Consider the following 12003-nt stretch of genomic DNA (forward strand, 5'->3'; position numbering starts at 1 on the left):
ATTTGCAGAATTTTATTGGATATGCACCTTTGCCTTTCCATATAAATTTAAAAAATCAGTTTGCAGACATGGCTCGCCAGCTGTGGACGCTGCTGCTGTGGGGCTGCCGGCTGCGGGCCGCGGCACTGGCAGTGGCCCTGGCGGTGGCCCGGGGAGCACAACCAGTTCTGTGTCCTTGGAGGCCCCCAGCCCAGTCCTGGAGTCCCAGGCAAAGCCTGGCTTCAAGCTCCCACGATGGACGGCCGTTCAGCTCCCAGGCTACTGAGGAGCGTCAGCAGGAGCCTCTGCACTCCCTCAGCAGCAGCTTGGAGACCGTGCAGGGCTCTGTTTCCAAACATGAGCTCCAGGCTGAGACAAAGAAGCTTCTGGACATCGTTGCCCGTTCCTTGTACTCAGAAAAAGTGGTGTTTATACAGGAGCTGATCTCCAACGCGAGTGACGCCTTGGAAAAGTTGCGTCATAAGCTGGTGTCTGAAGGCCAGACGCTGCCAGAAATGGATATTCACTTGCAGACTGACACCGAGAAAGGCACCATCACGATCCAGGACGCTGGCATCGGGATGACACAGGAGGAGCTGGTGTCCAACCTGGGAACTACTGCCAGGTCGGGGTGGAAGGCCTTTTTGGACGCGCCTCAGAGGCAGGCGGAGGCCAGCAGCAAGATCATCGGCCAGTTCGGAATGGGTTTCTACTCGGCCTTCATAGTGGCTGACAGAGTCGAGGTCTGTTCTCGCTCGGTGGACACGGGCAGCCCTGGGTACCAGTGGCTTTCAGAGGGCTCTGGGGTGTTTGAAATCGCCAAAGCCTCAGGAGTAAGAACCGGGACCAAAATCATCGTCCACCTCACGGCAGACAGCAGAGTTCACCAGCGAGGCTCGGGTTGGAGATGTGGTGACAAAGTACAGCAACTTTGTCAGCTTCCCCTTGTACCTGAACGGAAGGCGCATTAATACCCTGCAGGCCATCTGGCTGATGGACCCCAAGGATGTGGGCGAGACGCGGCACGAGGAATTCTACCGCTACATCGCTCAGACCCATGACAAGCCCCGCTACACCCTGCACTACAAGACGGACGCACCGCTCAACATCCGCAGCATCTTCTACGCGCTGGAAACGAAACCAACCATGTCTGACGTGAGCCGGGAGCTGGGCTCCAGTATCTCACTGTACAGCCGCCAGGTCCTCATCCAGACCAAGATGGGGGCCGCCCGGCACTTCCTGCGCATGCGACAGCTGGCCAAGCCCCAGGAGGAGCGCGCTCAGCTGCTGCAGCCCACACTGGAGATCAACCCCAGGCACAGGCTCATCAAGAAGCTCAATCAGCTGAGAGACAGCGAGCCTGACCTGGCCCAGCTGCTGGTGGATCAGATCTACGAGAATGCCGTGATCACAGCGGGGCTCGATGATGACCCGCGACCCATGGTGAGCCGCCTGAACCACCTGCTTGTCAAGGCCCTGGACTGACACTGACAGCTGTGAAAGCCCCAGGTCCTCCTGCACTGTTAGGGCTGCAGGAGAGGGGACAGATGGAACCGTGGGACAAGGTAGCCTGAGACAGTCACGGCGGGGGGGGGGGGAGGTTGGGACAATGACACAGGAAGGACTGGATGCTGCCAATGAGAACACCTGCTTTTGAGCTTTATTTACTTTAAAAAAAATCAATTTGCCAATAAATGCAAACATACTTGCTAGGATTTTTATTGGAATTGGACCAAATACATAGATCAAAAAGAGGAGAATTGACATCTTAAGTATACTGAGTCTTCTAATCCATGAATAGTCTTCTTTTTATTCATTTTATCAGTGTTTTATAGTTTTAAGCATACAGATCCTGATAAATTTATACCCAAATATTTATTTATTGAGTTGGGGCGCTATTATAAATGGTACTTATTTTCAATTTTGATTTCCAATTGTTTATTGTCTTTACAGGCATACCTCAGCAATATATTGTGGGTTTTGTTCCAGACCAACCAAGCCAAATGTCGCAATAAAGCGACATAATTTGTTTGATTCCCAGTGCATATAAAAGTTATGTTTACACTATCCTGAAGTCTATTAGGTTGGCAATAGCATTATGTCTAAAAAAACAAGTACATACCTTAATTTTAAAATACATTAGTGCTGGGCTTCCCTGGTGGTGCAGTGGTTAAGAATCTGCCTGCCAATGCAGGGGACATCGGTTCTAGCCCTGGTCCATGAAGATCCCACATGCTGCGGAGCAACTAAGCCTGCATGCCACAACTACTGACCCTCTGCTCTAGAGCCCGCAAGCCACAACTACTGAGCCCTTGCACCACAACTACTGAACCCCATGCACCTAGAGCCCATGCTCCGCAACAAGAGAAGCCACTGCAGTGAGAAGCCCGCACACCGCAATAAAGAGTAGCCCCTGCTCGCCACAACTAGAGAAAGCCCATGAGCAGCAACGAAGACCCAACACAGCCAAAAATAAATAAATAAAAAATTAAAAATAAGTAAATAAAAATACATTAGTGCTAAAGAATGCTAACCATCATTTAAGCCTTCAGCAAGTCTTAATAGTAACACCAAACATCACTAATCACAGATCACCATAACAAATATAATGAAAAAGTTTGACATGTTGTGAGAATTACCAAAATGTGACACAGAGACATGAAGCGATCAAAAAATGGCATTGATAGACTTACTCAACACAGGGATGCCACAAACCTTCAATTTGTAGAAAATGCAGTATGTGTGATGGACAATAAGTGAAGTTCAATAAAATAAGACATCCCTTTATATAAGAATACAATTGCTTTTTGCATTTTAATCTCATAGCTTGAGACCTTACCAAACTCACTTTTAAGTTCTAGGAGCATTTTTGTAGATTCTTTGAGACCTTCTTCTTAGGCAGTAAAGTCATCCAGAAAGTTTTATTTTCCATTCTGAATGCCTTTTCTTTTTCTTGCCTTGTTGCACTGGCTAAGAGTTCCATTATGAATGTTGAGTAGAAATGGTACGGCAGACATACTTACCTCATTAAATATAATGTTGGCTACAAGATTCTATAGATATCCTTAATCATGTAAAACAAGTTCCCTTTTATTCCTAGAGTACTGATAATTTTATCATGAATAAATGTTGAATTATATCAACAGTTTTTTCTGCAAGTATTAAAATAATCAAGTGATTTTTCTTCTTTTGCCTGCTAATGTAGTAAATTACAATAATACATTGACTGTTAAAACAACCTAGCATTCCCAGGATAAACCCTATTTTGTTGTAATGTACATTTTTACATATGACTGGATTCCATTTGCAAATATTTTGTTGAGAATTGGAGCATCTATGTTCATGAAGATCTATAGTTTTCTTGTATTCTTTGTTTTGGTATCAGGTAATTCTGGCTTCATAAAATGAGCTGGGAAGTGTCCTGCCCTCTTTTATTTTCTGGAAGGGGTTGTATATAATTGTTATAATTTCTTCCATAAATGTTTGGTATGATTCACCAGTTAAATGACTTGGGCCTGGAGTTTTCTTTCTAAGAAAGTTTGTAACTACAAATTAAATTTCTCTCCTAGAAATCAAACTATTCATGTAATTTATTTCTTCATGAATTGTGTAATTTCTGTTTTTCAAGGAATTGGTACATTTCATCTATGTTGTCATGGTTATAGACATAGAATTGTTCATAGTATTCCTTTATTATACTTTCAGTATCTCTAGGGTTTGTAGTGATACCCTCTCTTTCATTCTTGAGATTGGAAATTTATGGCATCTCTCTTTTTCCTTTTCTTGGTCATCTGGCCAGATGTTTACCTTTTTTTATTATTATTTCAAAGAACTAGATTTTAGTTATATTAATTTTCTCTAATGTTTGTTTTCAATTTCATTGATTTCTGTTCTTTGTAATTTTCTTTTTTCTGCTAGCTTTGAGTTTAGTTTGTCCTTTTTTTAGTTTCTTAAAGTGAAAACATAGATTATTGATTTGAGGCCTTTCTTCTTTTCTAATGTACGCATTTTTAGCACTATAAATTTTCCTCTAAGCAGTGTTTTAGCTGCACAGATTTTAGTATGTTAACTTTCATTCAGTTCAAAATATCTTAAAATTTCCTAGGAGGTTTCTTTGACCCATGAATTATTTAGAAGTGTATTTTTAGCTTCTAAATATTTGGAGTTTTCCATATATCTTTCTATAATTGTAGTTTAATTTTGCTATGACCAGAAAACATACTTTGTATGATCTCAATTCTTTTAAAATTGTTCAGGTTTGTTTTATGGCCCAGGATATGGTATACCTTGGTGAATGTTCCTTGTGCACTTGAAAAGAATGTGTATTCGGTTGTTGTTGTGTTTAGAGTTCTACAAAAGTCAAATAGTTGATAAAGTTGTTCAGATCTTCTATATACTTGCTAGTTTTCTGTCTACTTGTATTGATTACTGAGAGGATTTTGAGGTCTCTAAGTATAATAGATTTGTACATTTCTCCACTCAATTTTATCAGGTTTTATTGTGTATCTTGAAGCTCTGCTTTTAGGTGTACACTATTAGGATTGTTATATCTTCTTGCCAAGCTGACATTTCTTATCAGTATATAATGTCCTTGGTATTTTTCCTTGATCTGATATTAATAAAGCCACTCCAGCTTTCTTTTTATTAGTATTTATATTGTATACGTGCTTGCATTACTTTGTTTTAAATTTGTCTATATTCTATAGTCAGGTCCTGTATTATTTTTTTTAACCCTGTCTTTTAATTAATGTGGTTGGAAGATATACATTTAATGAAATCATTAATTTATTTGGATTTAGGTCTACCATTTATTTTGTTTGTCCTCTCTGTGTTGTTATTCTGTCTTCCCTTTTCTGCATTTTACTGGATCTTAAAATATTTTTAGTATTTTACCTATTGGCTTTTTATTATATCTTTCTGTAAAATTATTTTAGAGTTTGCTCTGGGAATTACAATATACGTACCAACTTTTCTGTTTACTTAGAATTCACATTTTACCACCTCAAGTGAAATGTAAAAGTCTTACAACCATATTGTCCCTCTAGCCTTCCCCTTTATGTTGCAATTGCCATATATATTACATCTACTTACGTTGAAAACCCCATCAGACATATTATAATTTTTGCCTTTGAGAGTCATAATTATCTTAAAGAATTTAAGTAGAAAAAATATTATATTCTATTTATCCAGATATTTATCATGTGTATTACTTTTTCTGTCATAGTTTTCTGCATCTCAATCACCATTCACTTAAAGTCAAGCCCAAATCTTGGGTGTCATCTTTTATTCTTCTCTTGTCCTCACACTCCATGTCCAATTCATTAGCAAGCTAGCTCCACTTGCAAAAGTATATCTTGAATATGTCTACGTCTCTCCTTCAAATTCATGGCACCCCAGCCTGGGCCATCATTATTTCTTACCTGTGTAATGGTAACAGTATCCTGACTGATCTCTCCTTCCACTCAGTCCCTGTTCATGCCATTTCTCACACAGCAGCCAGTGTTCAAAATGGGTCTTTTGTTTGTTTTATTTTATTTATTTATTTGTTTGTTTATATTTTTAATAGAAATTAAAATTATTGCTTCACAATACCGTGTTAGTTTCTGCTGCACAACAAAGTGAATCAGCCATATGCATACACATGTCCCCATATCCCCTCCCTCTTGAGCCTCCCTCCCACCCTCCCTATCCCACCTCTCTAGGTCATTGCAAAGCACCGAGCAGATCTCCCTGTGCTATGCTGCTGCTTCCCACCAGCCAAATATTTTACATTCAGTAGTGTATATATGTCGATGCTACTCTCACTTCACCCCAGATTTGGCCTCCCACCCCATGTCATCAAGTCCATTCTCTACGTCTACCTCTTTATTCCTGCCCTGCAACTAGGTTCATCAGTACCTTTTTATTTTAGATTCCATATATATGCAATAGCATACAGTATTTGTTTTTCTCTTTCTGACTTACTTCACTCTGTATGACAGACACTAGGTTCATCCACCTCACTACAAGTAACTCAATTTCGTTTCTTTTTATGGCTGAGTAATATTCCATTGTATATATGTGCCACATCTTTATCCATTCATCTGTCGATGGACATTGACGTTGGTTCCATGTCCTACCCATCGTAAATAGTGCTGCAATAGAACACTGTGGTGCATATTTCTTTTTGAATTATGGTTTTTTCAGGGTATATGCCCAGTAGTGGGATTGCTGGCTCATATGGTAGTTCTATTGTTAGTTTTTTAAAAAACCTCCATACTCTTTTCCATAGTGGTTGTATCAATTTACATTCCCACCAACAGTGCAGGAGGGTTCCCTTTTCACCACACCCTTTCCAGCATTTGTTTCTAGATTTTTTTGGATAATAGCCATTCTGACCGGCGTGAGGTGATACCTCATCGTAGTTTTGATTTGCATTTCTCTAATAATTAGTGATGTTGAGCATCTTTTCATGTGCCTCTTGTCCATCTGTATGTCTTCCTTAGTGAAATGTCTATTTAGGTCTTCCACCCGTTTTTTAATTAGATTGTTTGTTTTTTTGATATTGAGCTCCATGAGCTGTTTGTATATTTTGGAGCTTAATCTTTTGTCTGTTGTTTCATTTGCAAATATTTTCTCCCATTCTGAGGGTTCTTTTTGTCTTGTTTATGGTTTCCTTTGCTGTGCAACAGCTTTTAAGTTTAATTAAGCCACATTTGTTTATTTTTGTTTTTATTTCTGCTACTCTAGGAGGTGGGTCAAAAAAGATCTTGCTGTGGTTTATATCAAAGAGTGTTTTTCCTACGTTTTCCTCTAAAAGTTTTATAGTGTCTGGTCGTACATTTAAGTGTTTAATCCATTTGAAGTTTATTTTTGTGTGTGGTGTTAGGGAGTGTTCTAATTTCATTCTCTTACATGTAGTGTCCAGGTTTCTCAGCAACACTTATTGAAGAGGCTGTCTTTTCTCCATTGCATGTTCTTGCCTCCTTTGTCATAAATTAGGTGCCCACAGGTGCGTGGGTATATCTCTAGGCTTTCTACGCTGTTCCATTGATCTGTATTTCTGTTTTTGTGCCAGTACCATACTGTCTTGATTACTGTAGCTTTGTGGTATAGTTTGAAGTCAGGGAGCCTGATTCCTCCAACTCCGTTTTTCTTTCTCAAGATTGCTTTGGCTATTTGGGGTCTTTTGTGTTTCCATACGAATTGTAAGATTTTTTTGTTCTAATTCTGTGGAAAATGCCATTGGTAATTTGATAAGGATTTCATTGACTCTGTAGATTGCTTTGGGTAGTATAGTCATTTTCACAATATTGATTCTTCCAATCCAAGAACATGGTATATTTCTCCATCTGTTTATGTCACCTTTGATTTCTTTCATCAGTGTTTTATAGTTTTCTGAGTACAAGTCTTTCACCTCCTTAGGCAGGTTTATTCCTAGGTATTTTATTCTTTTCATTGCAATGGTAAATGGGAGTGTTTCCTTAATTTCTCCTTCTGAGTTTTCATTGTTGGTATATAGGACTACCAGAGATTTCTGTGCATTAATTTTGTATCCTGCAACCTTACCAAATTCACTAATTAGTTCTAGTAGTTTTCTGGTGGCATCTTTAGGATTTTCTATGTAGAGTTTCATGTCATTGACAAATAGTGACAGTTTTACTTTTTCCTTTCCAATTTATATTCCTTTTATTTCTTTTTCTTCTCTGATTGCTGTGGCTAGGACTTCCAAAACTATGTTGAATAAGAGTGGTGAGAGTGGACATCCTTGTCTTGTTCCTCATCCTAGTGGAAATGCTTTCAGTTTCTCACCATTGAGTATGATGCTTGCTGTGGGTTTGTCATATATGGCCTTATTTTGTTGAAGTCGGTTCCCTCTATGCCCATTTTCTGGAGAGTTTTTTTTATCATAAATGGGTGTTGAATTTTGTCAAAAGCTTTTTCTGCCTCTATTGAGATGATCATATGGTTTTTATTCCTTAATTTGTTTATGTGGTGTATCACACTGATGGATTTGCATATATTGAAGAATCCTTGCATCCCTGGGATAAATCTCACTTGATCATGATGTATGATCCTTTTAATGTGCTGTTGGATTCTGTTTGGTAGTATTTTGTTCAGGATTTTTGCATCTATGTTCATCAGTGATATTGGTCTATAATTTTTTTGTGATATCTTTTTCTGGTTTTGGAATCAGGGTGATGGTGGCTTCACAGAATGAATTTGGGAGGGTTTCTCCCTCTGCAATTTTTTGGAAGAGTTTGAGAAGGATCAGTGTTAGCTCTTCTCTAAATGTTTGATAGAATTCGCCTGTGAAGCCATCTGGTCCTGGACTTTTGTTTGTTGGACGATTTTTAATTACGGTTTCAATTTCATTACTTGTGATAGGTCTGTTTTTATTTTCTTATTCTTCCTGGTTCAGTCTTGGAAAATTGTACCTTTCTGAGAATTTGTCCATTTCTTTATGGTTGTCCATTTTATTGGCATATAGTTGTTTGTAGTAGTCTCTTATAATCCTTTGTATTTCTGCAGTGTCAGTTGTGATTTCTCTCTTTTCATTTCTAATTTTGTTATTTTTATTATTTACTTATTTATTAAATTTATTTATTTATTTATATTTATTTTTGGCTATGTTGGGTCTTCGTTTCTGTGCAAGGGTATTCTCCAGTTGTGGTGAGTGGGGGCCAGTCTTCATCACGGTGCGCGGGCCTCTCTCTGTTGCAGCCTCTCCCATTGCTGAGCACAGGCTCCAGACACGCAGGCTCAGTAGTTGTGGCTCACAGCCTTAGCTGCTCCGTGGCATGTGGGATCTTCCCAGACCAGGGCTCGAACCCATGTCCCCTGCATTGGCAGGCAGACTCCCAACCACTGTGCCACCAGGGAAGCCCCTCTAATTTTATTGATTTGCGTCCTCTCCCTATTTTTCTTGATGAGTCTGGCTAAGAGTTTATCAATTTTGTTTATCTTCTCAAAGAACCAGCTTTTAGTTTTATTGATCTTTGTTATTATTTTCTTCATTTCTATTTCATTTATTTCTTCTCTGATCTTTATGATTTATTTCCTTCTCCTGACTTCGGGTTTTCTTTGTTCTTCTTTCTCTAGTTGTTTTAAGTGTAGGGTTAGATTGTTTATTTGAGATTTTTCTTGTTTTTTGAGCTGAGATTGAATTGCTATAAACTTCCCTCTTAGAACTGCTTTTGCTGCATCCCAGAGGTTTTGGGTCATCGTGTTTTCATTGTCATTTGTTTCTATGTATCTTTTTATTTCTTCTTTGATTTCTTCAGTGATCTCTTGGTTATTTAGTAGCACACTGTTTAGCCTCCATGTATTTGTGTTTTTTACAGTTTTTTTCCTGTAGTTGATTTCCAATCTCATAGCATTGTGGTCAGAAAAGATACTTGATATGATTTCAATTTTCTTAAATTTTCCGAGCCTTGATTTGTGACCCAAGATGTGATCTATCCTGGAGAATGTTCCATGTGCACTTGAAAAGCAAGTGTATTCTGCCACTTTTGGGTGGAATATTCTATAAATATCAAGTAGATATATCTGGTCTATTATGTCATTTAAAGGTTGTGTTTCCTTATTTATTTTGTTTGGATGATGTGTCCATCGGTGTAAGTGGGGTGTTAAAGTCCCCTACTATTATTGTGTTACTGTCGATTTCTCCTTTCATGGTTGTTAGCATTTGCCTTATGTATTGAGGTGCTCCTATGTTGGGTGCATAGCATTTAGAATTGTTATATCTTCTTCTTGGATTGATCCTTTGATCGTTAGGTAATGTCCTCCTTATCTCTTGTAACAGTCTTTATTTTAAAGTCTATTTTATATGATAAGAGTACTGCTACTCCAGCTTTCTTTTGATTTCCATTTTCAGGGAGTATCTTTTTCCATCCCTTCACTTTCAGTCTATATGTGTCCCTAGGTTTGAAGTGGGTCTCTTGTAGACAGCATATATATGGGTCTTATTTTTGTATCCATTCAGCCAGTCTGTGTCTTTTGGTTGGGGCATTTAATCCATTTACATTTAAGGTTATTATCAATATGTATGTTCCTATTACCATTTTCTTAATTGTTTGGGGGTTGTTTTTGTGGGTCTTTTTCTTCTCTTGCGTTTCCACTTAGAGAAGTTTCTTTAGCACTTGTGGTAAAGCTAGTTTGTTGGTGCTGAATTCTCTTAGCTTTTGCTTGTCTGTAAAGGTTTTAATTTCTCCATCAAATCTGAATGAGATCCTTGCTGGGTAGAGTAATCTTGGTTATAGGTTTTCTCTTTCATCACTTTAAGTATTTCCTGCCACTCCCTTCTGGCCTGCAGAGTTTCCACTGAAAAATCAGCTGATAACCTTATGGGGATTCCTTTGTATGTTATTTTTTGTTTTTCCCTTGTTGCTTTTAATATTTTTTCTTTGAATTTAATTTTTGTTAGTTTGATTAATATGTGCCTTGGTGTGTTTTTCGTAGAGTTTATCCTGTATTGGACTCTCTGTGCTTCCTGGACTTGGGTGACTACTTCCTTTCCCATGTTAGGGAAGTTTTCCACTATAATCTCTTCAAATATTTTCCCAGACCCTTTCTTTTTCTCTTCTTCTTCTGAGACTCATATAATTTGAATGTTGGTGCATTTAGTGTTGTCCCAGAGGTCTCTGAGATTGTCTTCAATTCTTTTCATTCTTTTTTCTTTATTCTGTTCCTTGGCAGTTATTTCCACCATAACTGGATCCATGTTTACTTTTAAAACTTTGAAATGTTTTGGATCCCATGTGCACCCATCTCCCATTTTATTCCTCTCCCTTGACCCCAGAATTAAGCCCTAAATTAAATTTGGTGTTTATCACTCCCATACATGTCTTCCTACTTTTACTATATATGTATGTCTGCTCAGGCTGATATAACAAAATACCACAGACTGGGTAGTTTAAACAACAGAAATTTATTTTCTCAAACTTCTGGATGCTGGACACCCAAGATCAAGGCACCAGCAGAGTTGGGGTTTGTTGATTCCTCTTGTCCTGGTTTATAGACACCCACTTTCTTGCTGTGTCCTACATGACCTTTCTTCTGTGCTTGTGCATGCACATACTAGATGGGGAGGAGGAGGAGAGGGAGAGAGAGATCTCTAGTGTCTCTGCCTCTTTTTATAAGGATTACCAGTCCTTTCAAATTAGAACTCTACCTTGAAGATCTCATTTAACCTTAATAAATTCCTTAAGGGTCTTATCGCCAAATATAGTCACATTGAGGTGTTAGGGCTTCAACATATGAATTGTAGGGAACATAATTCAACCCATAACAGTATGGATCCTTAAAAATTGATAGATAGATAGATAGACAGATAGACAGACAGACACTGTGGTAAAAGATGATATAAGCATATATATTTACCTCAACTAATGAAACCTAAGGAAATTGCTATTGGTAATTTTCCATTTAATAGTTGTGCTTTCCTCAACCAAAACCCCTAATTTTATCAATCCTCTTTTCACTAATTTTTCCAAACTCTGAGAAAAATCTGGGTGAGTCTAAGTTGCAAAGTAGAAAAGTCATCTCTGAGACTTGATAATATACAATATGATAAAAATTATGTATTTTATATTCTTGATCTTTATATCCATATATCTTAAGTCTCTCTTGTGTGAAACAAGTATTATGTAATTATAATAATTAAAATTCAAATGTTGTTTTGAGATGGAGACAAGAATTTTATCTCCTAGCTTTTTAATAAAAAGCATTTCTTGGGAGTTTCCTGGTGGTCCAGTGGTTAGGACACAGTGCTTTCCCTGCTGTGGCCTGGGTTCAATCCCTGGTTGGGGAACTAAGATCCTGCAAGCCACATGCTGTGGCCCCAAAAAAAAATTTTTAAAAAGCGTTTCTTTTTGAAAAAACAATCCTTTATTAAAAATTATGTAGAGAAGAAAAATGTAATTTACAAAGCCTTTTTATTAGTCAAGTTTAGTGTAATGGAAAAAAAGTTCTAATCCATATCCAGCACTGGAGCCATCATATTTCCATTTTATAGTCAATTGGATAAATTTTCTTTCATTCCAC

General features: G+C 38.2%; 1 protein-coding gene and 1 long non-coding RNA gene across 2 annotated transcripts in view; one reads left to right on the forward strand and one right to left on the reverse strand.

Annotated features, from left to right (window-relative positions):
• LOC309823820 overlaps nucleotides 1–12003 on the reverse strand; it is a 105355-nt gene that overhangs the window by 27116 nt on the left and 66236 nt on the right. The gene's annotated exons all lie outside the window — the stretch shown is intronic.
• On the forward strand, nucleotides 69–1464 carry LOC309823710 (heat shock protein 75 kDa, mitochondrial-like; the record flags this gene model as incomplete). The annotated part of the gene is given in 2 exon segments (XM_082656254.1): nucleotides 69–856; nucleotides 858–1464. Coding segments are annotated over 2 exon segments (1395 nt in total).

This window comes from Grampus griseus (genome assembly GCF_964374135.1).
Source record: "Grampus griseus genome assembly, chromosome: 6".
Classification (NCBI taxonomy): Eukaryota; Metazoa; Chordata; class Mammalia; order Artiodactyla; family Delphinidae; genus Grampus; species Grampus griseus.